The sequence below is a fragment of the Oncorhynchus tshawytscha genome, linkage group LG20 (assembly GCF_018296145.1).
Source record: "Oncorhynchus tshawytscha isolate Ot180627B linkage group LG20, Otsh_v2.0, whole genome shotgun sequence".
Classification (NCBI taxonomy): domain Eukaryota; kingdom Metazoa; phylum Chordata; class Actinopteri; order Salmoniformes; family Salmonidae; genus Oncorhynchus; species Oncorhynchus tshawytscha.
This window is the reverse complement of record NC_056448.1, coordinates 36,029,643-36,053,499: the sequence shown is the minus strand read 5'-3', so window position 1 is coordinate 36,053,499 and position 23,857 is coordinate 36,029,643. Positions and strand designations below refer to the sequence as shown.

The window sequence follows — 23,857 nt, the reverse complement described above, 5'->3', positions numbered from 1 at the left end:
CATGATTGAGCATAGCTCTGCTCAGGTAGACTGTGATTTTGCTGTGATCTGACAGGGGTGTTAGTGGGCTGACAGAACGCTCTGAGAGACTCTGGGTTGAGGTCTGTGATAAAGTAGATCTACATTACGGCTGCCAAGCGATGAGCTGTAGGTGCAACTACCATAGAAGTCTCCTTTAAGCTTTCCATTGACTTTGTACAGACCCAGCATGTGACAGAGCTGCAGGAGTTGTGACCCATTGGTTGTTTTGTCATAGTTGTATCTAGGGGGGCATATTTGGGAGGGAATACTGTCACCTCCAGGTAGGTGTTTGTCCCTTTGTGTGCTGAGAGTGTCAGGTTCTTTTCCAGTTCTGGCATTTAGGTCGCCACAGACTAGTACATGTCCCTTTGCCTGGAAATGGTTGATCGCCCCCTCTAGGATGGTGAAGCTGTTATCGTTAAAGTATGGGGATTATATTGGCGGGATATAGGTAGCACAAATGAGGACATTTTCTCAGTTGAGATCATTTCCTTATTCATTTCTAGCCAGATGTAAAATGTTCCTGTTTTGACAAATGTAATACCGGGTTAGGTCTGTTCTATACCAAATTAGCATACCACCTGAGCATACCACCTTAGCATACCACCTGAGCATACCCCCCTGAGCAGTGGTGTCTAAAATACTTCGGTAAAGTACAGTTACCCCCCCAAAAATACTTTTCATATTTGACAACTTTTTATTTTTACTCTAAAGAAAAAAAAAAGTACTTGATTTTCCACCATAATTTGCAAATAAATTCATTAAAAATCCTACAATGTGATTTTCTGGAATTTTTTTTCTCATTTTGTCTGTCATAGTTGAAGTGTACCTATGATGAAAATTACAGGCCTCTCATCTTTTTAAGTGGGAGAACCTGCACAATTGGTGGCTGACTAAATACTTTTTTGCCCCACTGTATAAGTGAGAATCTGTCTGTAAACAATTGTTGGAAAAATTTCTTGTGTCATGCACAAAGTAGATGTCCTAACCGACTTGCCAAAACTATAGTTTGTTAACAAGACATTTGTGGAGTGGTTGAGAAACGGGTTTTAATGACTCCATCCTAAGTGTATGTAAAATTCCGACTTCAACTGTATATTTAAAACCAAATACTTTGACTTTTACTCAAGTATTTTACTGGGTGACTTTCACATTTACTTGAGTCATTTTCTATTATGGTATCTTTACTTTTACTCAAGTATGACAATTGGGTACTTTTTCCACCACAGCCCCGGAGTCTCTTCCATGTTTTACACCTGATAGTTTGGTGGATGGGACTACCAGCTCTTTGTAACCTAAAGGGCAACCAATGGGTCTGTCTCCTCTATCTTAAATCCAAAGTTAAATCTAGAATTGGCTTCCTATTTCGCAACAAAGCATCCTTCACTCATGCTGCCAAACATACCCTTGTAAAACTGACCATCCTACCAATCCTCGACTTCAGCGATGTCATTTACAAAATAGCCTCCAATACCCAACTCAACAAATTGGATGCAGTCTATCACAGTGCAATCCGTTTTGTCACCAAAGCCCCATATACTACCCACCATTGTGACCTGTACGCTCTCGTTTGCTGTTTAATCTCTTGAATGTATTTGCTATTTGAATGAATTTCTGGCTTTTGTGTGTCCTCAGTGGATGTGTGGGGGTTGTCAAGAGAGCAATGAGGGGAGCTGACAGGGGGGCAGTTAGGAGGGGGTGGGGTCTGTTGGGTTGGTGGGTCCTGTGTCGTCTGTCCCATTGTGGTGTTGGTGTTCTGGTACCGGGTCTGAGGTGGGCTGTTCTGCTGGCTTCTCTGGGGGAGTGTCCTGCTCTGTCACTCCTCAGCTTTCTCACACCCTCCTTCACTGCTGTTATCTGTCCCATGTGTTCCTCTTCCTCCACCTTCAGTGCTGTTATCTATGCAATGTCTTCCTCTCTCTCCTCAAGTTCTCTCACCTCAGTCTGGAGTGCAGCCAGCTCTTTGACAGCCGTCAAAGGAGGGAGGGGGGGGGTGTTGTTGTGCAGGTCTGTTCTGTCTTGATTGTGTGAACTAGCTCTCTTAGATCCACCATGTCTCTCTCCAGCTCTGTGAATTTATCCCTCTCAGTGATGGAGGAACAGTGCTGTTGTGGGACCTGGGTGTGATCAGTGCTGTCGAGGTGGTTATCCTCATCTGCAGGACAGTTTGAAGAGGTGTGATCAGACTCACTCAGGACAGGGGAGTCGTCACAGAGAGAGCTTTTCCTGCTGTGGTCTCTCTCTGATCCCATAAAAGTCCCGCTGGCACTGCTAGAGGATGCCCTGCACCATTACTGTTCCAGATTTGTATATGTTGACAGAGGTTGTTTACGTTTCCTCAATGTCTAGTATTCTGAGTTTCCACCCTGGGCCAGTACCCGCTCTTGACATAGGGGTAGTGTGCTCTTATAGCACTGTGCCATGCCAGGGGATGGTTTGTGTTAATATAGCACTGTGCCATGCCAGGGGAGGGTCTGTGTTAATATAGCACTGTGCCATGCCAGGGGATGGTCTGTGTGAATATAGCACTGTGCCATGCCAGGGGAGGGTCTGTGTTAATATAGCACTGTGCCATGCCAGGGGAGGGTCTGTGTTAATATAGCACTGTGCCATGCCAGGGGAGGGTCTGTGTTAATATAGCACTGTGCCATGCCAGGGGAGGGTCTGTGTTAATATAGCACTGTGCCATGCCAGGGGAAGGTCTGTGTTAATATAGCACTGTGCCATGCCAGGGGATGGTCTGTGTGAATATAGCACTGTGCCATGCCAGGGGATGGTCTGTGTTAATATAGCACTGTGCCAGGCCAGGGGATGGTCTGTGTTAATATAGCACTGTGCCATGCCAGGGGATGGTCTGTGTTAAAATAGCACTGTGCCATGCCAGGGGATGGTCTGTGTTAATATAGCACTGTGCCAGGCCAGGGGATGGTCTGTGTTAATATAGCACTGTGCCAGGCCAGGGGATGGCCTGTGTTAATATAGCACTGTGCCAGGCCAGGGGATGGCCTGTGTTAATATAGCACTGTGCCATGCCAGGGTATGGTCTGTGTTAATATAGCACTGTGCCATGCCAGGGGATGGTCTGTGTTAATATAGCACTGTGCCATGCCAGGGGATGGTCTGTGTTAATATAGCACTGTGCCATGCCAGGGGATGGTCTGTGTTAATATAGCACTGTGCCATGCCAGGGGATGTGCAGTCTACCTCAAATTCAATTGCAGTACACTGCAGTTATTCTGCATCCAAAATACCAGGCAACTGCAGTTACTGCAGTTTCAAAACTGCAATCTTTTTTTGTAATGGTAGAAAGTGCCATGTGGGGTATCGTAAGAGGCCCGTTTCAGGTTGTTCTTGATACCATGTCTTGTTTTGAGGTGTTTTGACTGATTTCATGTCAATAGGGTAAACATTTCTAGCTCGCAAACCAACAGCTGTAACAACGTATTGGACACATGTGGTCAATATGCAAATGTATGTTTTAAATAAACATTTGAGATTAAATATAGCTTACATGTCAATAATGTAAGCCAATCCTGTCTGTTTAGACCCATAGTTGTGCATGCATTGGTTTTGTTGCTAAACAACCAAGCAGTCTATATAAACCACAGCCCTCTGCAAACACACCTTCTCTGATGTTGGTTTCAAGGCAGTACTTATTTAAATTAGGTAAGAATATCATGTTACCATTGGTGTATGGAACAGAGAGTTAGGATGACATCACCCTGTCCCCTTAATAATCCTGCCTCCTGAATCCAAGTGTTTGACATGGGGGAGGGAACCAGAAACTATGATCAAACATTGTCAATGTGAAAGTAACAGTAATTTGATCTGGTTTCATCCAAATATCATGACTGACACTTCATGACCTTAAAAATATGTCCAACATTTTTGTTCAATAGTCCCAAAATATGACATCTATAAAATACATAATGATGCTTATCTGAACCTCTGTCTGTCCAGACCATGGACCACTTGTTGTTGACTATTCACTGAAGAATTGGAGGGAAAAGAAGCCTACAATTGTACATAAACACAAAATGTCTTTATTCAGCCTGATATGGGTTACACTAGATGAAAAAAAATGATAATCTAAGAGAACTACTTCCCTTTAAGGAGTTAATGACATTTCCAAATCAGTTTTTGACCCTCACCAGACCGCTTCAAACATCAGTTGTTGCATTTATGAGAGGAACACAGCGTAATCAAATGCTACAATTGACCTGAGGTTTCCTTTGAAAAAAAAACACAAAAAAAACACATTTTTCCCTCAGCAGTCATCTCGTTTGTTTTTCCACCAAAATATATGGAATGTTTTGGAAAGGTAGGTGAAAGAATGTTTGGAAAGACAAGTGGCAATCCACCATTTCATGTTCTCGCGAACTGCAACAAAAATGGAGAAAAAAAAAAGAAAAACAAATCCTACGTTTGTGCTCCTGGGGTGTCAGACATGCAGGGAGAAAGGGGTTGAGAAAACACTCCTTTGCTCACTGTGTGAGTAAGAGGTGCAGAAAAACACTTCCCCTTGTGTTGTGGCGCTTATTTCTCTGCTTCTCGATCATCTCCAACAGGTAAACTAGCCCCAGCTTGTACGGTATGTGAGCGCTTAAACGCCTGTAAGTCAATTTTGGAAACAAATACATAGGGTTGGCAGTCATACAGAGACAGGAAAGAGGTATCAGAGGGGTCTTTCTCCCCCACCTATGTCTTACATTTTCAGAGTTCAAATGTGTTTATATTATGTTTTACACAAGTTTTTATTTTTTATTCTCTTTTTCGTAATACAAGAGCCAAAAAAACTGTTTGCTTGTTTCCCCCTAGAATTATGCAATATAAAAAATAACTAATTTCATGCTGTTTTAACATCAGCCAATATTTGTACTTGGCAGAGCCCTCTTTCTTGGCTTTTCTGAAAATCTTTTTCTTACAGTACATGGTTACCATCTGCGCATGTGCTTTTACAGTTAAAATATAAACTCAGCAAAAAAAGAAACGTCCCTTTTTCAAGACCCTGTCTTTCAAAGATAATTTGTAAAAATCCAAATAACTTCACAGATCTTCATTGTAAAGGGTTTAAACACTGTTTCCCACAAACAATTAATGAACATGCACCTGTGGACCGGTCGTTAAGACACTAACAGCTTACAGACGGTAGGCAATTAAGGTCACAGTTATGAAAACCTAGGACACTAAAGAGGCCTTTCTACTGACTCTACTATCTAAAAACACCAAAAGAAAGATGCCCAGGGTCCCTGCTCATCTGCATAAACATGCCTTAGGCATGCTGCAAGGAGGCATGAGGACTGCAGATGTGGCCAGTGCAATAAATTGCAATGTCCGTACCGTGAGACGCCTAAGACAGCGCTACAGGGAGACAGGACGGACAGCTGATCGTCCTCGCAGTGGCAAACTACGTGTAACACCTGCACAGGATCGGTACATCCGAACATCACACCTGCGGGACAAGTACAGGATGGCAACAACTGCCCGAGTTACACCAGAAATGCACAATCCCTCCATCAGTGCTCAGACTGTCCACAATAGGCTGAGAGAGGCTGGACTGAGGGCTTGTAGGCCTGTTATAAGGCAGGTCCTCACCAGACATCACCGGCAACAACGTCGCCTATGGTCACAAACCCACCGTCGCTGGACCAGATAGGACTGGCAAAAAGTGCTCGTCGCTGACGAGTCGTGGTTTTGTCTCCCAGGGGTGATGGTCAGATTCTCCTTTATGGTTGAAGGAATGAGCGTTACACCGAGGCCTGTACTCTGGAGTGGGATCGATTTGGAGGTGGAGGGTCCGTCATGGTCTGGGGCGGTGTGTCACAGCATCATCGGACTGCACGCAATTGCAGGCAATCTTAACGCTGTGCGTTACAAGGAAGATATCCTCCTCCCTCATGTGGTACCCTTCCTGCGGGCTCAACCTGACATGACCCTCAAGCATGACAATGCCACCAGCCATACTGCTCGCTCTGTGCGTGATTTCCTGCAAGACAGGAATGTCAGTGTTCTGCCATGGCCAGTGAAGAGCCCGGATCTCAATCCCATTGAGCACGTCTGGGACCTGTTGGATCAGATTGAAGGGTGAGAGCTAGGACCGTTCTCCCCCAGAAATGTCCAGGAACATGCAGGTGCCTTGGTGGAAGAGTGGGGTAACATCTCACAGCAAGAACTGGCAAATCTGGTGCAGTCCATGAGGAGGAGATGCACTGCAGTACTTAATGCAGCTGGTGGCCACACCAGATACTGACTGTTACTTTTGATTTTGACACCCCCTTTGACACATTCCATTTGTTAGTCACATGACATTGTAACTTGTTCAGTTTATGTCTCAGTTGTTGAATCTCATTATGTTCATACAAATATTTACACGTGTTAAATTTTCTGAAAATAAACGCAGTTGACAGTGAGAGGATGTTTCTTTTTTTGCTGAGTTTATATTAATTTATCATTAAATAGTATACCTCTTGCACAGTCTTGCATGCATTGGGGAAGCATTTCGGCAAGCTATACAAGGAGAGGCATATGGACGGACTTGCTAAGGCTGTGGAATCCGGGCCGAGTCCAGACACTCTTTTGGTCCACCTGTAAATCGATGGCCTTTATACCATTTCAACCAGGTCAGTCCAGAAGATAATTGATTCTCCAGTGTGTTTTTTAATGAGTGAGTGAGTGAGAGTGTGTGTGTATGTTCCTTTACTCAATTTCTCCAAGGAACTGCTGAGATCACTGAAGCTTTGTTCCAAGCTTCCGTTGTCTGTTTCTGGAGGATAAGCAGACATTCAAACCATTACTACACATGTAAACATGGTTAAAAACATCAACTCTATTTGGAGTCACACAGATTCCCACCTAATGTGGTTATTAAAATATGTCCCTTACCTCGCCTCTGACCTGGTCACTGTGTACTCAAACCAAAGGATGTTGGGGATCAGGCTTGTGTCCCGCACCAGAAAGAACTCTGATATCGGCCTGTCAGCAGTCAAGGATGGCGAGAAAGGTGGGACAAAATAAAAAAAATGGAGACACACTGAGAAAGGGAAAAGTACACAACAGATAATCAAGATGAACACATCAGTAGCTACAGTATACGCTGCCCAAATCTGTGCCAGGCTCTGATGGTTCACTTCTTGCTAAGCCTGTGTGCCCCCCTGAGAGGTGTCCCTGTTCTTTACCATGCTGCTATCTTGGGGAATAGCGGTGTAAGCACCTCCTGTGTGAAGAAGAACCAGACTACTCCTATGGTGCTACCGGCCACTCCCCCATAGAAGACCTGACTCCAAGTGTGGTACAACAGGTACACCCTGCGAAAAGGTACATTAGCACAATTATTATTTAAAAAATGCTCAAATGGTTAAGAGTTGGGACCAAATTGACAAAGGTGTCATGTGTCATGGTCTAAAAATACATTAAAATCTAGATAAATTAACTTGTCCCTCACCTGCTGTATGACACTGATAAGGCCACGCCCAACAAGGTGATGGATAGTATGTGTCTCCACAGCAGCTCCACACACCGAGCGTTGTTCGTTTGATGCATTCTAGACACAGGGGGCAAAGTGCGTCAGCCGTCATCAAATGTTATGTATGGTTACAATGCATCATTTTCCCCCCTTTTAAATAAATGTAGTCTGCGAGAGAATGGTAAGTCACCTTAAATAAAGGAAAAGAAAGAAGTAAACAACAAAAAACCAGATGAACTGGGAATGACTGGAGGGCATCCCATACTCTGTTGTCAGGGTTGTGTGAGCTCCTGGGAAAAGATACAGAAGAACAGGGTTTAACCACACGCTATGACAATCACAAATAGAACAGGGTTTAACCACACGCTATGACAATCACAAATAGAACAGAGTTTAACCACACGCTATGACAATCACAAATAGAACAGGGTTTAACCACACGCTATGACAATCACAAATAGAACAGAGTTTAACCACACGCTATGACAATCACAAATAGAACAGAGTTTAACCACACGCTATGACAATCACAAATAGAACAGAGTTTAACCACACGCTATGACAATCACAAATAGAACAGGGTTTAACCACACGCTATGACAATCACAAATAGAACAGAGTTTAACCACACGCTATGACAATCACAAATAGAACAGAGAGTTTAACCACACGCTATGACAATCACAAATAGAACAGAGTTTAACCACACGCTATGACAATCACAAATAGAACAGAGTTTAACCACACGCTATGACAATCACAAATAGAACAGGGTTTAACCACACGCTATGACAATCACAAATAGAACAGAGTTTAACCACACGCTATGACAATCACAAATAGAACAGAGTTTAACCACACGCTATGACATTAATCACAAATATTTATGGGCATTTTTGTCCATCAAAAGCTGAAATTAGTCAAACTCGTGACGGTTAATGTCAGAGATGCTTCTGTTAGAAATGCCTTCAACAAGCTGCCACCCATAGTATTGTTGATTTGTGTATATATTACCACTATCATATGAAGTGTTTTGCTAGTTTGGGATTCTATGATTGATGTGAAGATTATAAATTGGTGTACAATTCGGTCTATGACTGAAAGAAACTAATAAAACCTATTACGTTAAATCGACTGACAACTGAGAATGCTCCCCGTTCTCTCCACTGTGACCCATACAAAAGCGATTGGCTCATTTGTTTTTGACTAATACAAAATCTGTGTCTGGCTGCATCCTGGAAGCATGAACTTAGTAATGCTGTGTACCATTTCTGCATTCTGTCTTGCCTACAATATGAACTTATGTTACCATTGTTGGGTTCTGAGAATATGAAATATACTTCATGTGCATTTGTGATGAGTGTAGGGGAGCGATTACATGTGGCAGGCGTGAATGGTAAGGGGAGAGAGCCATGGATTAGTGATGGGGGGGGTGGCCCGTATCACTAGTGTCCTGCCTAGCAGTAAAGAATGATGTTTGTACAGATGGGTACTCAGCTTATGAGGAAACTCAACTTATGAGGAATGGTTTAATATCAGTGCGTGTGTGAAAATGTTTTTTTTTTTGTCTAATGCAGCTGTATTGACCCTCTGGGAAGAATAAACTTGTTTAAGCTTTCCGTTGAGTGTTTTACTCTGAGAATTAACACAATACACCTACTGTATATTTATTTGATGCACAGACAGACACTGTATTGGCATTATTTGTATGTGTACAGACATATCCAAGGTGGCGTAGCAGTGCAGACGTGGTTTGTTGTCCTCTCGTTTACTTTTTGTATTTTTCGTCTTTTTTGTATATATTCCAATCTCTTCTTCCATTTTTAAATTAAATATACCTTCCGGGAACCCGCCTCACTCAATGTGACACGGATCCACTATTTTTTTTTAGATCCTATAGCCAAAACTTTCATCAGAAGGTAGCCAGCTAATTAACTAAGTTACTATCCATTTAGTCATTGTTAGCCACTGCTAGCGGCCTTTACCCTCTGCTCAGGCACCAGCCGTTTTTTTTTGCCTGGATAATACCTGCCAGCCTCGGACTGTTTTACTCCACTACGACGCCAGATTCCTGCCGTAAACCCTGGACCATTGATCATCACAGCTAGCTAGCTGCCACTGAGTGACCCAGCCCCGAAGCTAGCCCAGAGCCAGGCACATCTCCCAGCTAGCAAACTAAATTCCCACAACTACAATACCTTTTTCATCATCTGGCCCAGTCCCTTTGTCGTCACGGAGATAGCTTGCAAAGTTCTTTCATACTTTCCAGGTCTATGCCCAAACAGTTCGAGCTTCAAATTTTTTTAATTAATCTCTCCAGAAATAAGTCTCTCACTGTTACCGCCTGTTATAGACCCCCCTCAGCTCCCAGCTGTGCCCTGTACACCATATGTGAATTGATGGCCCTCCATCGATCTTCAGAGTTCGTTCTGTTAGGTGACCTAAACTGGGATATGATAAACACCCTAGCAGTCCTTCAATCTAAGCTAGATGCCCTCAATCTCACACAAATTATCAAGGAAACCACCAGCTACAAACTTAAATCTGTAAACATGGGCACCCTCATTAAAAAAAAAAACAACAACCTTTATTTAACTAGGCAAGTCAGTTAAGAACAAATTCTTATTTTCAATGATGGCCTAGGAACAGTGGGTTAACTGCCTGTTCAGGGGCTGAACGACAGATTTGTACCTTGTCAGCTCGGGGATTTGAACTTGCAACCTTTCGGTTACTAGTCCAACACTAACCACTAGGCTACCCTGCCGCCTCATAGATATTATCGTGACCAACTTGCCCTCCAAATACACCTCTGCTGTTTTCAATCAGGATCTCAGCGATCACTGCCTCATTGCCTGCATCCGCTATGGGTCCGGGGTCAAATGACCACCCCTCATCACTGTCAAACGCTCCCTAAAACACTTTTGCGAGCAGGCCTTTCTAATCAATCTGGCCCAGGTATCATGGAAGGATATTGACCCGATCCCGTTAGTCGAGGATGCCTGGTCGTTCTTTAAAAGTAATTTCCTCACCATCTTAAATAAGCATGCTCCTTTCAAAAAAATGTAGAACTTGGTTCACTCCAGACCTGACTGCCCTTGACCAGCACAAAAACATCCTGTGGCGGTCTGCAATAGCATTGAATAGTCCCCGCGATATGCAACTGTTCAGGGAAGTCAGGAACCAATACACACAGTCAGTCAGGAAAGCAAAGGCTAGCTTTTTCAAACATAAATTTGCATCCTGTAGCTCGAACTCCAAAAAGTTTTGGGACACTAAAGTCCATTGAGAACAAGAGCACCTCCTCCCAGCTGCCCACTGCACTGAGGCTAGGCAACACGGTCAAGACCGATAAATCTATGATAATCGAAAATTTCAATAAGCATTTCTCTACGGCTGGCCATGCTTTCCTCCTGGCAACCCCAACCCCGGCCAACAGCTCCACACCCCTCGCAGCTACTTACCAAAGCCTCCCCAGCTTCTCCTTCACCCAAATCCAGATCGCAGATGTTCTGGCAGAGCTGCAAAACCTGGACCCGTACAAATCAGCTGGGCTAGACCAATCCTGGACCCTCTCTTTCTAAAATGATCTGCCGCCATTGTTGCAACCCCTATTACCAGTTTGTTCAACCTCTCATTTCGTCCGAGATCCCTAAAGATTGGAAAGCTGCCGCGGTCATCCCCCTCTTCAAAAGGGGGTGACACTCTAGACCCAAACTGTTACAGACCTATATCCATCCTGCCCTGCCTTTCTAAAGTCTTTGAAAGCCAAGTTAATAAACAGATCACTGACCATTGAGAATCTCACCGTACCTTCTCCACTGTGCAATCCGGTTTCCGAGCTGGTCACGGGTGCACCTCAGCCAAGCACAAGGTACTAAACGATATCATAACCGCCATCGATAAAAGACAGTACTGTGCAGCCGTCTTCATTGACCTGGACAAGGCTTTCGACTCTGTCAATCACTGTACTCTTATTGGCAGACTCAATAGCCTTGGTTTCTCAAATGACTGCCTTGCCTGGTTCACCAACAACTTTGCAGATAGAGTTCAGTGTGTAAAATTGGAGGGTATGTTGTCCGGACCTCTGGCAGTCTCTATGGGGGTACCACAGAGTTCAATTCTTGGGCTGACTCTTTTCTCTGTATATATCAACGATGTCGCTCTTGCTGCGGGTAATTCCATGATCCACCTCTATGCAGATGACACCATTCTTTATACATCTGGCCCTTCTTTGGACATTGTGTTAACTAACCTCCAAACGAGCTTCAATGACATACAACACTCCTTCCATGGCCTCCAACTGCTCTTAAACGCTAGCAAAACCAAATGCATGCTTTTCAACCGTTCGCTGCCCGCAACTGCACGCCCGACTAGCATCACTACTCTGGACGGTTCTGACCTAGAATAAGTGGACAACTACAAATACCTAGGTGTCTGGCTAGACTGTAAACTCTCCTTCCAGACTCATATCAAACATCTCCAATCCAAAATCAAATTGGCTTTCTATTTCGCAAACAAAGCCTCCTTCACTCACGCCGCCAAACTTACCCTAGTAAAACTGACTATCCTACCGATCCTAGACTTCGGCGATGTCATCTACAAAATAGCTTCCAATACTCTACTCAGCAAATTGGATGCAGTCTATCACAGTGCCATCTGTTTTGTTACCAAATCACCTTATACCACCCACCACTGTGACCTGTATGCTCTAGTTGGCTGGCCCTTGCTACATATTCGTCGCCAGACCCACTGGCTCCAGGTCATCTACAAGTCTATGCTGGGTAAAGCTCCGCCTTATCTCAGCTCACTGGGCACGATAACATCACCCACCCGTAGCACACTCTCAAGCAGGTATATCTCACTGGTCAAAGCCAACACCTCATTAGATCGCCTTTCCTTCCAGTTCTCTCTTGCCAGTGACTGGAACGAATTGCAAAAATTGCTGAAGCTGGAGACTTACATTTCCCTCACTAACATTAAACATCAGCTATCTGAGCAGCTAACCGATCGCTGCAGCTGTACATAGTCCATCTGTAAATAGCCCACCCAATCTACCTACCTCATCCCCATATTGTTTTTATTTACTTTGCTGCTCTTTTGCACACCAGTATCACTACTTACACACCATCATCTGCTCATCATCATCTGCTCATCTATCACTCCAGTGTTAATCTGCTAAATTGTAATTACTTTGCTACTATGGCCTATTTATTGCCATACCTCCTCATGCCATTTGCACACACTGTATATAGACTTTCTTTTTTTTCTCTATTGTGTTTACTGTATGCTTGTTTATTTCATGTAACTCTGTGTTGTTTCTGTCGCACTGCTTTGCTTTATCTTGGCCCAGTCACAGTTGTAAATGAAAACTTGCTCCCAACTAGCTTACCTGGTTAAATAAAGGTGAAATAGAAAAATAAAAAATATATATTTTGGAAAGTTCAGACGCCTCAGACGACTTTTTCAGACGAAAAAAAAAAAAAAAAAGTCAAGGCACGTTCCGAATGTACTGGGTCACTACAGTAAGTGAATTGTCGCTTTCCTCACCTTCACATGGGCGGGGCTCCCGTAGAATATGCTTCAGCAGCCAATTCACACCTTCGTTCAGGACGAGCCCACCGAAGGAGGAGATCTAGGGATGAGGATTGGGAAAAGGATTATGTGTGATCATATGCTTAGTCCACCATGTGTATGAATACAGCTTTTAAATATTTTCTTACAGAAATGTAGCTTGCAACATTAGCGTAATCTTTACTATTAATGGGCAATATCTATATGACCTTGCACAAGCATTTCTTTATGTGCCTTGCAAAAGTATTCATCCCCTTGCCGTTTTTCCTATTTTGTTGCATTACAACCTGAAATTAAAATGGATTTTTACTTGGATTTCATGCAATTGAAACACACAAAATAGCCCAAGTGCGTGAAGTGAAAAAAATAACTTGTTTAATTTTTTTTAACAGAAACAGAAAACTGGTGCATGCATATTCACCCCCTTTGTTATGAAGCCTCTAAATAAGTTCTGGTGCAACCAATTACCTTCAGAAGTCACATAATTAGTTATTTTACCTTTATTTAACTAGGCAAGTCAGTTAAGAACAAATTCTTAATTTTAATGACGGCCTAGGAACACTGCCTTGTTCAGGAACACTGCCTTGTTCAGGGGCAGAACGACAGAGTTGTACCTTGTCAGCTCGGGGACTTGAACTTGCAACCCAACGCTCTAACCACTAGGCTACCCTGCCGCCCCAAGTTAAAGTCCACCTGTGTGCATTCTTAAGTGTCACATGATCTGTCACATGATCTCAGTATATATACACACACCTGTTCTGAAAGGCCCCAGAGTCTGCAACACCACTAAGCAATGGACACCACCTAGCAAGCGGCACTATGAAGACCAAAGAACTCTCCAAACAGGTCAAGGACAACGTTTTGGAGAAATACGGATCAGGATTGGGTTATAAAAAATATCAGAAACTTTGAACATTCCACAGAGCACCATGAAATCCATTTTTAAAAAAATGGAAAGAATATGGCACCACAACAAACCTGCCAAGAGAGGGCCGTCCACAAACTCATAGACCAGGCAAGGAGGGCATGAATCAGAGAGGCAACAAAGAGACCAAATGTAACCTAGAGGGAGCTGCAAAGCGCCACAGCGGAGACCGGAGGATCTGTCCATAGGACCACTTTAAGCCGTACACTCCACAGAGCTGGGCTTTACAGAAAAAAAATAAGCAAACACATTTGGTGTTCGCCAAAAGGAATGTGGGAGACTCCCCAAACATATGGAAGAATGTACTCTGGTCAGATGAGACTAAAATTGAGCTTTTTGGCCATCAAGGAAAATGCTATGTCTGGCGCAAACCCAACACCTCTCATCACCCCGAGAACATCATGTTTTTCCATCGTCAGGGACTGGGAAACTGGTCACAATTGAAGGAATGATGGATGGCGCTAAATACAGGGAAATTCCTGAGGGAAACCTGTTTCAGTCTTCCAGAGATTTGAGACTGGGATGGAGGTTCACCTTCCAGCAGGACAATGACCCTAAGCATACTGCTAAAGCAACACTCGAGTGATTTAAGGGGAAACATTTAAATGTCTTGGAATGGCCTAGTCAAAGCACAGACCTCGATCCAATTGAGAATCTGTGGTATGACTTAAAGATTGCTGTACACCAGTGGAACCCATCCAACTTAAAGGAGCTGGAGCAGTTTTGCCTTGAAGAATGGTCAAACATCCCAGTGGCTAGATGTGCCAAGCTTATAGAGACATACCCCAAGAGACTTGCAGCTGTAATAGCTGCAAAAGGTGGCTCTACAAAGTATTGACTTTGGGGGGGTTGATTAGTTATGCACGCTCAAGTTCAGTTTTTTTTGTCTCATTTCTTGTTTGTTTCACAATAAAAAAACATTTTGCATCTTCAAAGTGGTAAGCATGTTGTGTAACTCAAATGATACAACCCCCCAAAAATCTATTATAAATTCCAAATTAAGGCAAAAAAATAGGAAAAATGCCAAGGGGGATGAATACTTTTGCAAGCCACTGTATGGCTTAGCGTGTGTCATGTGTCAGTGTGACACGTGTCCTGTCGTCATTTAGTGATCCAGCAGGGAGTTGGGTAACCCCGTATGGGGCAAGGATCTGGGTTACATTACTTACCGTGTGCAGTTCACGCTTGAACACTATGAGGGTGACAAAGCCTACGAGGATCGCTATGGGCAGCAGGCTGGTGTAGGCCAACACTTGTCCAGTCAGATCACCTTTGAGAACAACCAACAAGAAATTCTTAAACACAATCCCCTTGCAGGAAAATGTGAACATTCAGGGGAACATCCAGCAGGGCAGTGCCTTCAGGAAAGTATTCAGATTTCTTGACTTATAACGAATTGTGTTACGTTACAGCCTTAATCTACACACAATACCCCAGACATTTTTGCTAGTTTATAAAAATAACACTTAAATATCACATTTGCAGAAGTATTCAGACCCTTTACTCAGTACTTTGTTGAAGCACCATTAGCAGCAATTACAGCCTTGACTCTTCTTGGATATGATGCTACAAACTTGGCACATAGAAGCAAGCGTTGCGGGTACTATTTAATGAAGTTGCCAGTTGAAGACTTGTGAGGAGTCTGTTTCTCAAACAAGACATTCATGTATTTCTCTCTTTCTATTCTGGTTAGAGACAGTTTGCACTGTTCTGTGAAGGGAGTAGTACACAGCGTTGTACGAGATCTTCAGTTTCTTGGCAATTTCTCGCATGGAATAGCCTTCATTTCTCAGAACAAGAATAGACTGACGAGTTTCAGGAGAAAGTTAATTGTTTCTGGCCATTTTGAGCCTGTAATCGAACCCACAAATGCTGATGCTCCAGATACTCAACCAGTCTAAAGAAGAACAGTTTTGTTGTATTTTAAATCAAAACAAGTTTTCAGCTGTGCTAACATAATTGCTAAAGGGTTTTCTAATGATCGATTAGCCTTTTAAAATGATCAACTTGGATTAGCTAACAGTGCTATTGGAACACAGGGAAATAAAACCAAAAAATACAAAAATAAAGCCATTTCCAGCTACAATAGTTATTTACAACATTAACAATGTCTACACTGTATTTCTGATCAATTCGATGTTATTTTAAACTGGACAAAAACAACTTGCTTTTCTTTCAAACACAAGGACATTTCTAAGTGGCCCCAAACGTTTTGAATGGTAGTGTATATGGATGAATTATAAAGCCACGTACATTTAACAGTTAGGCTATTGATTATAGACCTCATTACTTTGGACTTTGCTCTCAATTTTCTTAGACAATTAGAGTAAGCCCTATTTGCACGTGACTAGTATTACTAGAGGATGTTGGTTATGTATTTATTACCCCAGAATGTCTTATTCCAGAGGATGATTCGGACTGGATTCGTTTTTTCCAAACTTTTTTTTTTCTACAAATAAATTGACCATTATAACCGATGCCTGGAGTTTTTTTTTCTTCATAGGCGGGAATAAGTCCAGGCGATAACAGGGCTACACTTATAACTAGAGCTTGGTTCCCACGTTTCTAAACCATTTTTGGTTCGTGTCGCCATAATATTTGAATTGAGCAAGTATGATCATAATCATTAGGATTTTTTAGCAATTCGTAGTCGACATACTAAATGGCCACCAGCCTTCAGATGTGAGCTAAACAGTGCACTTGAGATGTGTTTTAAGGCTATATGCGCAAGTGAATGTATAATTTCTAAACGTTTAGGCCAGTTGTACGCTGCTTGGGAATCTATTAACAGCAAGGCTTATATTAAATAGGCACAATATTTTTTACTAATGCATTTGTCAATATATAAAATTCATATGAACACAACATTTTAACAAAATAATTCACTGTGAAAGTTGATACATGTAGGCCCTTCATATAGGCTATGCGTAGCACTTCATTAAATGTATCGAATCAGTTATTGTTTTCTTGCTCAAACCATGATTAACACCTGTCAAACTCAGACTTTTCTCTCAAAACACATGGTTGTCGACTCGCACGCGAGTAGAGTTATCAGAGGACCTTGGAGTTCGCCAAAAAAACAGGTTATTCTGGCTGGAATTGTTACTCTGCACAAATTACTGACATGGCAGATTCGGACGGGACTCAAATTACAAATGTGTTTTGTGCTTGTGCACATAATTACATTCATTACCCGACCAACCCCAGTAAAACGAAACCCTTCCGAATAGGGTTTAAGGAAATGGCTGTTTAATTGCCTCTGCTGCTCTCAATATGCAGGTTAATTTTGCTATTATGCACATAGCAACATAGTGAAAGGCGCCAATTCTACTGCGCACCCTAGATTGTACCTTTGAGGACAGCGACCATATCCAACGCGGGAGAAAACATATTTTTTATTTTTTTTAAATAACATGTATTAGTGTTGCACCATTATCTTTACATAATATAACCATATACAATCAGTATCACATGTCTTCGAGTGATTGACTGTGCCATCCGCAATGGATTAGTCTGAGACATGTGCGAATCAGACAGGTAGGCGTTTTGTGCATCATGGAAAAAAATAAAATGCGACTGCTCAACTAAAGAAATCTCAGTCAACCAACAGCCTTTCGACCAAACAATCGGCGAGTCGACTAAATGGTGTATGTTTTTGGGCATCCTGACCAAATTTACATAAAAATGTTAGATCTGTCATTCTCATAGAAAGCAAGTCTAAGATGTGACAAAACAAGCAAGGACATTGAATCATTGTTCCATCTAAACCGCTGTGAAGTATATTTTCCATTAATTAATATATTGTATTTTCAGTCCTTTGAAGTTGGTGTACAAACAGGAAGCATAGAAATGGCTCAAATAGAACATATCTACACAACATATCTGGGTTGTACATGACCATATGTTCTATTTGAGCCATTTCTATGCTTCCTGTTTGTACACCAACTTCAAAGGACTGAAAATACAATATATTAATTAATGGAAAATATACTTCACAGCGGTTTAGATGGAACAATGATTCAATGTCCTTGCTTGTTTTGTCACAAACGGAAATTAGGCAAACTAACATTTTTGCAACCAGGAAATGGTGGAGCGATTTCTGCATAGCACATCTTTACGGTTGGTGGAAAATTCTGTGCTACACTAAACAGTACCAAACCTGTAACTCTCCAGTAATGGATACCAAAAATACATGGTAAACTCAGTTTCAGGTGTTACAATCTGTAGTTAGCATCAAGCAGAAGTTAGTATCAATGTGATAACTAATTTGGGTTAATATTCAAACACCATAAAAGGTAGTTAGCTAAATTGTATGATGATACTTTTTTAATCGTTACCCACGTTCCATTAAAATGGGTGATGGTTGGTGTACTGGGTAGTTGGCAAGTTATCTAAACCAGCTAACGTGAAGATGTTCGTACAATGTATTACACATGATCAATTTGCGTGATAAATGTAACACGAGACACAAATGTTTTGTCAATGTTTGAGGCTTGGAAGGCATAACGTTAGCTGGCCAACTACACTCAGTGTATTTCAACTAGCTAACTTCGCTAGCTACCTTACGGTCTCACAGTTGGCTATACGGGGCCAGAAGTCAAGTGGCAAACAAAGATATATTCTAACGAATACATTTCATTATGGGCATGGGTTGTACATGACAATTTTTTAAATGCAACACGTCAATGTAGCAATGAAAGCTCGAGCTAGTTAGCTTGGCATTATGGTCAACTGCGCATGCGGAACTGTCACACAATTTGGCAGTTCATGTTCGGAGCTGTGTATACGCTTTTTCCAGGTCTCACTATTTGGCAGTTCCCGTCGGTCGTGCCCAGTCAGTTGCAAATCATCCCAAGATCTCTTGCAGATTACCAAATCGTCAAGCATCTATCAGACGAATGTAAGCGAATATGAACGCTTAAATACACTTACCAGCAGGGAACTCTATGTGGGTTAGCGAGATCGACCGCCATCGAAGTGGTACCGAGCACTGTTCTTCAGACGCCATTTTTCCCGGACACCGGTGACGAATCAAAATGTAATACGTAAATCCGTCCAACCAATAGGAAACACGGTTCCTTCCATGAAAATCACCATTCACAAGAGTAGATCCCCATGAAAAATAATGTATGGCTAATCGGAATGCGTTTTTCCCCAGAAAGGAGCATTATTACAGACATAAATACTCCTCCGTTTCATCAGCTGTCCAGGTGGCTGGTCCCAGTTGATCCAGCAGGTGAAGAAGCCAGATGTGGAGGTCCTGGGTTGGCGCGCTTCAGACTTGGTCTGTGGAGACCAGTTGGACATACTGCATAATTATCTAAAATGACATTGGAGGCAGTTTATGGTAGAGAAATTAACATTAAATTATCTGGCAACAGCTCTGTTGGCCATTCTTGCAGTCGGCATGCCAATTGCAGGCTCCCTCAACTTGAGACATCTGCACATTTTAGAGTGGCCTTTTATTGTCCCCAACCCAATGTGCACCTGTGTAATGATCATGCTGTTTAATCAGCTTCTTGTCAGGTGGATGGATTATCTTGGCAAAGGAGAAATGCTTGCTAACAAGCATGTAAACAAATGTGTGCACAACATTTAAGAGATATACCTTTTGTGCATGCATATGTAAAATGTCTGATTTTATTTCAGCTCATGAAACATGGGACCAATACTTTACACGTTGCATTTATATTTTTGTTAAGTATATTTAGCTACTGTCCACATCACCAACAAACTAGAATGGTCCAAACACACCAAGACAGTCATGAAGAGGGCATGACAAAGCCTAGTCCCCCTCAGGAAACTAAAAAGATTTGGCATGAGTCCTCAGATCCTCAAAAGGTTCTACAGCTGCAACATCGAGAGCATCCTGACTGGTTGCATCACTGCCTGGTACGGCAATTGCTCAGTCTCCGACCGCAAGGCACTACAGTGGGTAGTGCGTGGCCCAGTACATTACTGGGGCTAAACTGCCTGCCATTCAGGACCTCGACACCAGGTGATGTCAGAGGAAGGCCCTAAAAATTGTCAAAGACCCCAGGCACAGATTGTTCTCTCTACTACTGCATGGCAAGCGGTACCAGAGTGCCAGGTCTAGGACATAAAGGCTTCGCAACAGTTTTTACCCCCAAGCCACAAGACTCCTGGACAGGTAATCAAATGGCTACCCGGACTATTTGCATTGTGTGCCCCCCCAAACCCTCTTCTACGTTGCTGCTACTCTCTGTTTATCATATGCAGTCACTTTAACCATATCTACATGTACATACTACCTCAAATCAGCCCGACTAACCGGTTCCTGTATATAGCCTCGCTACTGTTGTCTTTTTTACTGTTTCTATTTCTTTACTTACCTATTGTTCACCTAATACCTTTTTTGCACTGTTGGTTAGAGTCTGTAAGCATTTCACTGTAAGGTCTACATCGGTTGTATTCGGCGCACATGACAATCTTTGATTTGATATCCTTAAAATGTCTGACCCCATACTTTAATGTACAGTAAAAAAGGCTATCCCAAAGAAATGTGGAAGTAGAATTGCCATTCACACTTGACCATTGACTAATGCCTTAATGATCGGCTATGAAAAGTCAACTGACATTTACTCCTGAGGTGCTGACTTGCTGCACCCTCAACAACTACTGTGATTTATTATTGGACCATGCGGGTCATTTATGAACATCTTGGCCATGTTCTGTTATAATCTCCACCCCGCACAGCCAGAAGAGGACTGGCCACCCCTCATAGCCTGGTTCCTCTCTAGGTTTTGTCCTTTCTAGGGAGTTTTTCCTAGCCACCGTGCTTCTACACCTGCATTGCTTGCTGTTTGGGGTTTTAGGCTGGGTTTCTGTACAGCACTTTGAGACATCAGCTGATGTACGAAGCGCTATATAAATACATTTGATTTGAGGGATCTCTCTTAGGTGATGCAATGCCAAAAGCCAAAGACAGTCAATTTATTTGATAGGGAAAAGTCTAATTGAAAGATATTTTAATAACAAAAAAACAAAAAATATGCAGATTCTAAACCTTTCAGTTTGTGCTGGCATTGTAATTTCACAACAATAAAAGACACAAAAGGCATGAATAGGACACTTGTAGTGTACAACAGGTCATTTCATCATACTTAACTGAGTAAGAAGTTTCTCCTCTTTGGCCATTTTGAAATCATAAACATACTAATGTCACATAATGCAGACTTTTAAAAGATTGAATAAGCAAAGAGTTAACTGGCCTGTCTTCAGCTTACATAAGAGTTCCTACAGCTGAATTTTGAAGTATAATCCATACAGTACAGAGTAAACAGTATTAAGCAGTTAATCAGTCACTAAATCCGCATTGACATTTTCCTAGTTTTGATATCACAATTACTGGTAATTAAGATTAATTGATCATTAAAAAGAAGTCACAGGGCATCTAATGCAATCCAACACTATGCTGACTGATGGGACACATTAACAAGATGCAAAAAGCAGTACAGGTATGACAAGAGTCCACATGCAAAGGCTACTGAGGATAGTGCAATTCTGATACTACATATAGATCTATTGTTGGTTCAACCGAGAAGGAAAAGTAAACTAATCTCATAACCCAAAGGCCACCATTTGGGTATCTGAGCAGTAACGCATAACTATTACATTAATCTCCCATTGGGATGTGATACGTATTGATCAATTCATATACTTTTCATAGTAATTGGAGCCTAGGAGATCCCAAAATAGGCAGGGCAGTTTTCATTTGTCACTCAATTGATTCGAGTAACACAATAGAAATATCTGATTCAAATGTAGGTCTGCGAGATAATTTGCCCAAATTAGACCAACAAATCACATGTACAAAAACCAAGAATTCAATCTAATACGTCATCTGGCACAATGTCTGCCAGTCTTACAATGGGTATTCAATGCCATTTCTAGGGAAAAAGCCTCAACCTTGCTATCATTTACGCATGTTAAATATATCCAATAACATCAGTACTTTTCATGGCACAAGAACATTTTAAAACTAGACCTACCAATGACCTATCCAACTATTGATTAAAAAAATAAAAGGTTTAAAAGAGCGTTAATGTATTTTTTCCAATATAGTGCAAAGGAAGGATCTTTCATGTGCCAAAAGAAAGAAAGTTTAAACTCTACTGGTTACTAGAAAAGCTCCATAAACAGTAATGAGTATTAAGTTAGACTTGGATTTTTATTTAACCCTTCTTTTACCAGGTAAGTTGACCGAGACCACATTCTCATTTACAGCAAAGATCTGGGGAAGAGGGGGGATGAATGAGCCAATTGGAAGCCTGGAATCCAAAGTGATGTGTTCCGTTTCACTTCACCAATATACACTACATGCTTGAACATCTCATTCCAACCGAGGACAGACTATTTTTTACACACTTTAGCACTCGCCGGGCTTGTGTGGCCTACTACTTCTCGGCTGAGCAGTTGTTGCTCACAATAACAGCATTTGCAGTTGACAAGGGCAGCTCGAGCAGGGCAGAAATCTGACAAACTGACTTGTTGAAAAGGTGGCATCCCAGTACAGTGCCTCATTGAAAGTCACGGAGCTCTTCCGTATGGGCCATTCTACTGCCAATTTTTGTCTATGGAGATTGCATGGCTGTGTGCTCGATTTTATACACCGGTTAGCAACGAGTGTGGTTAAAATAGCCAAATCCACTAATTTGAAGGTGCGTCCACATACTTTTGTATATGGATTTCACAGTTTGGATTCCAGGCTAACAAGACATCCCCAAAGCCAATTCTGAATACACAGCTACAATATACTTAACTCTTATATCAAGATCACAATAACCGCATACTATACCACAACATTTGAATGTACATTGACAATCCCCATTTCAACAAAATGTGTGAAAGAGCTCAGTACAAGGTAGCTGTGAATTCCAACATGTAAGGTAGTATCGCTCCTGTCTTTTGTTGAGGGCATGTGGGAATATTAGTGGGATGTGCTATTCAGAAACAATGCTTTTCTCAAAAACAGCGGAAATGTATTTTTAAAAATCTCATCCTGCTCTGTTAGGTGCGGTACATACCGGTATCACTTTTTTTACAGACAAAGCGTGATTACAGACAATAAGAATTTTACTCAATCGTATACTCACACTCATGCAGACACACACAACTCGACAACAATCATCAGAACTGGCAAAGCAGTTCATGATATCCTACACCACCATTCAAAAGTTTAAGGTCACTTAGAAATGTCTTTATTTTTGAAATAAATTGTTTTTGTCCATTAAAATAACATATTTGATCAGAAATACAGTGTAGACATTGTTAATGTTGTAAATGAATATTGTAGCTGGAAACAGCTGACTTTTAATGGAATATCTAGAGGCCCATTATCAGCAACCATCACTCCTGTGTTTCAATGGCAATCCAAGTTTATAATTTTAAAAGGCTAATTGGTCATTAGAAAAAACTTTAGCAATTATGTTTGCACAGCTGAAAACTGTTCTGATTAAAGAAGCAATAAAACTGTCCTTCTTTAGACTAGTTCAGTATCTGGAGCATTTGTGGGTTCGATTACCGGCTCAAAATGGCCAGAAACAAAGACCTTTATTCTGAAACTCGTCAGCCTATTCTTGTTCTGAGAAATGAAGGCTATTCCAATCGAGAAATTGCCAAGAAACTGAAGACAGACAGAGCTGTGTACTACTCCCGTCACAGAACAGCACAAACTGGCTCTAACCAGAATAGAAAGAGGAGTGAGAGTCCCCGGTGCACAACTGAGCAAGAGGACAAGTACATTAGTGTCTAGTTTGAGAAACAGACGCCGCACAAGTCCTCAACTGGCAGCTTCATTAAATATTACCCGCAAAACACCAGTCTCAACGTCAACAGCAAAGAGGCGACTCCGGGAT

At 42.0% G+C, this 23,857-nt stretch overlaps 1 protein-coding gene across 4 annotated transcripts; it reads right to left on the bottom strand.

Moving 5' to 3' along the window:
• Nucleotides 1-4,048: 4,048 nt before the first annotated feature.
• dolpp1 (dolichyldiphosphatase 1) lies at nucleotides 4,049-19,356 on the bottom strand. 4 transcript variants are annotated; one of them, XR_002948829.2, is made up of 9 exons: nucleotides 18,912-19,342; nucleotides 15,149-15,249; nucleotides 13,031-13,115; nucleotides 7,674-7,773; nucleotides 7,463-7,561; nucleotides 7,197-7,325; nucleotides 6,904-6,993; nucleotides 6,486-6,784; nucleotides 4,049-4,632 (listed from the first exon to the last, which is right to left on the bottom strand). XR_002948829.2 is itself a non-coding variant. In XM_024381758.2 (9 exons), exons 1-8 carry the CDS (start codon nucleotides 18,985-18,987, stop codon nucleotides 6,748-6,750), a joined length of 717 nt encoding a protein of 238 aa, XP_024237526.1. In that variant the 5' UTR covers nucleotides 18,988-19,346; the 3' UTR covers nucleotides 4,049-4,632; nucleotides 6,722-6,747. The 4 variants fall into 4 exon arrangements, 3 of the variants coding, with proteins under 3 accessions (XP_024237526.1, XP_042158524.1, XP_024237527.1); XM_024381758.2 differs by having other exon boundaries at nucleotides 6,722-6,784; nucleotides 18,912-19,346; XM_042302590.1 differs by lacking the exon at nucleotides 4,049-4,632 and having other exon boundaries at nucleotides 6,452-6,784.
• Nucleotides 19,357-23,857: the final 4,501 nt, after the last annotated feature.

Excerpts from the sequence above, each read along its gene's own strand:
- dolpp1 (XM_024381758.2), bottom strand. The coding sequence starts at position 18,987 with ATGGCGTCTGAAGAACAGTGCTCGGTACCACTTCGATGGCGGTCGATC. Across the intron at positions 7,774-13,030 it reads GGAGCCCCGCCCATGTGAAG|GAGCTCACACAACCCTGACA; the intron begins GTGAGGAAAGCG and ends ATCTTTTCCCAG. Across the intron at positions 7,326-7,462 it reads TTATCAGTGTCATACAGCAG|GGTGTACCTGTTGTACCACA; the intron begins GTGAGGGACAAG and ends ACCTTTTCGCAG.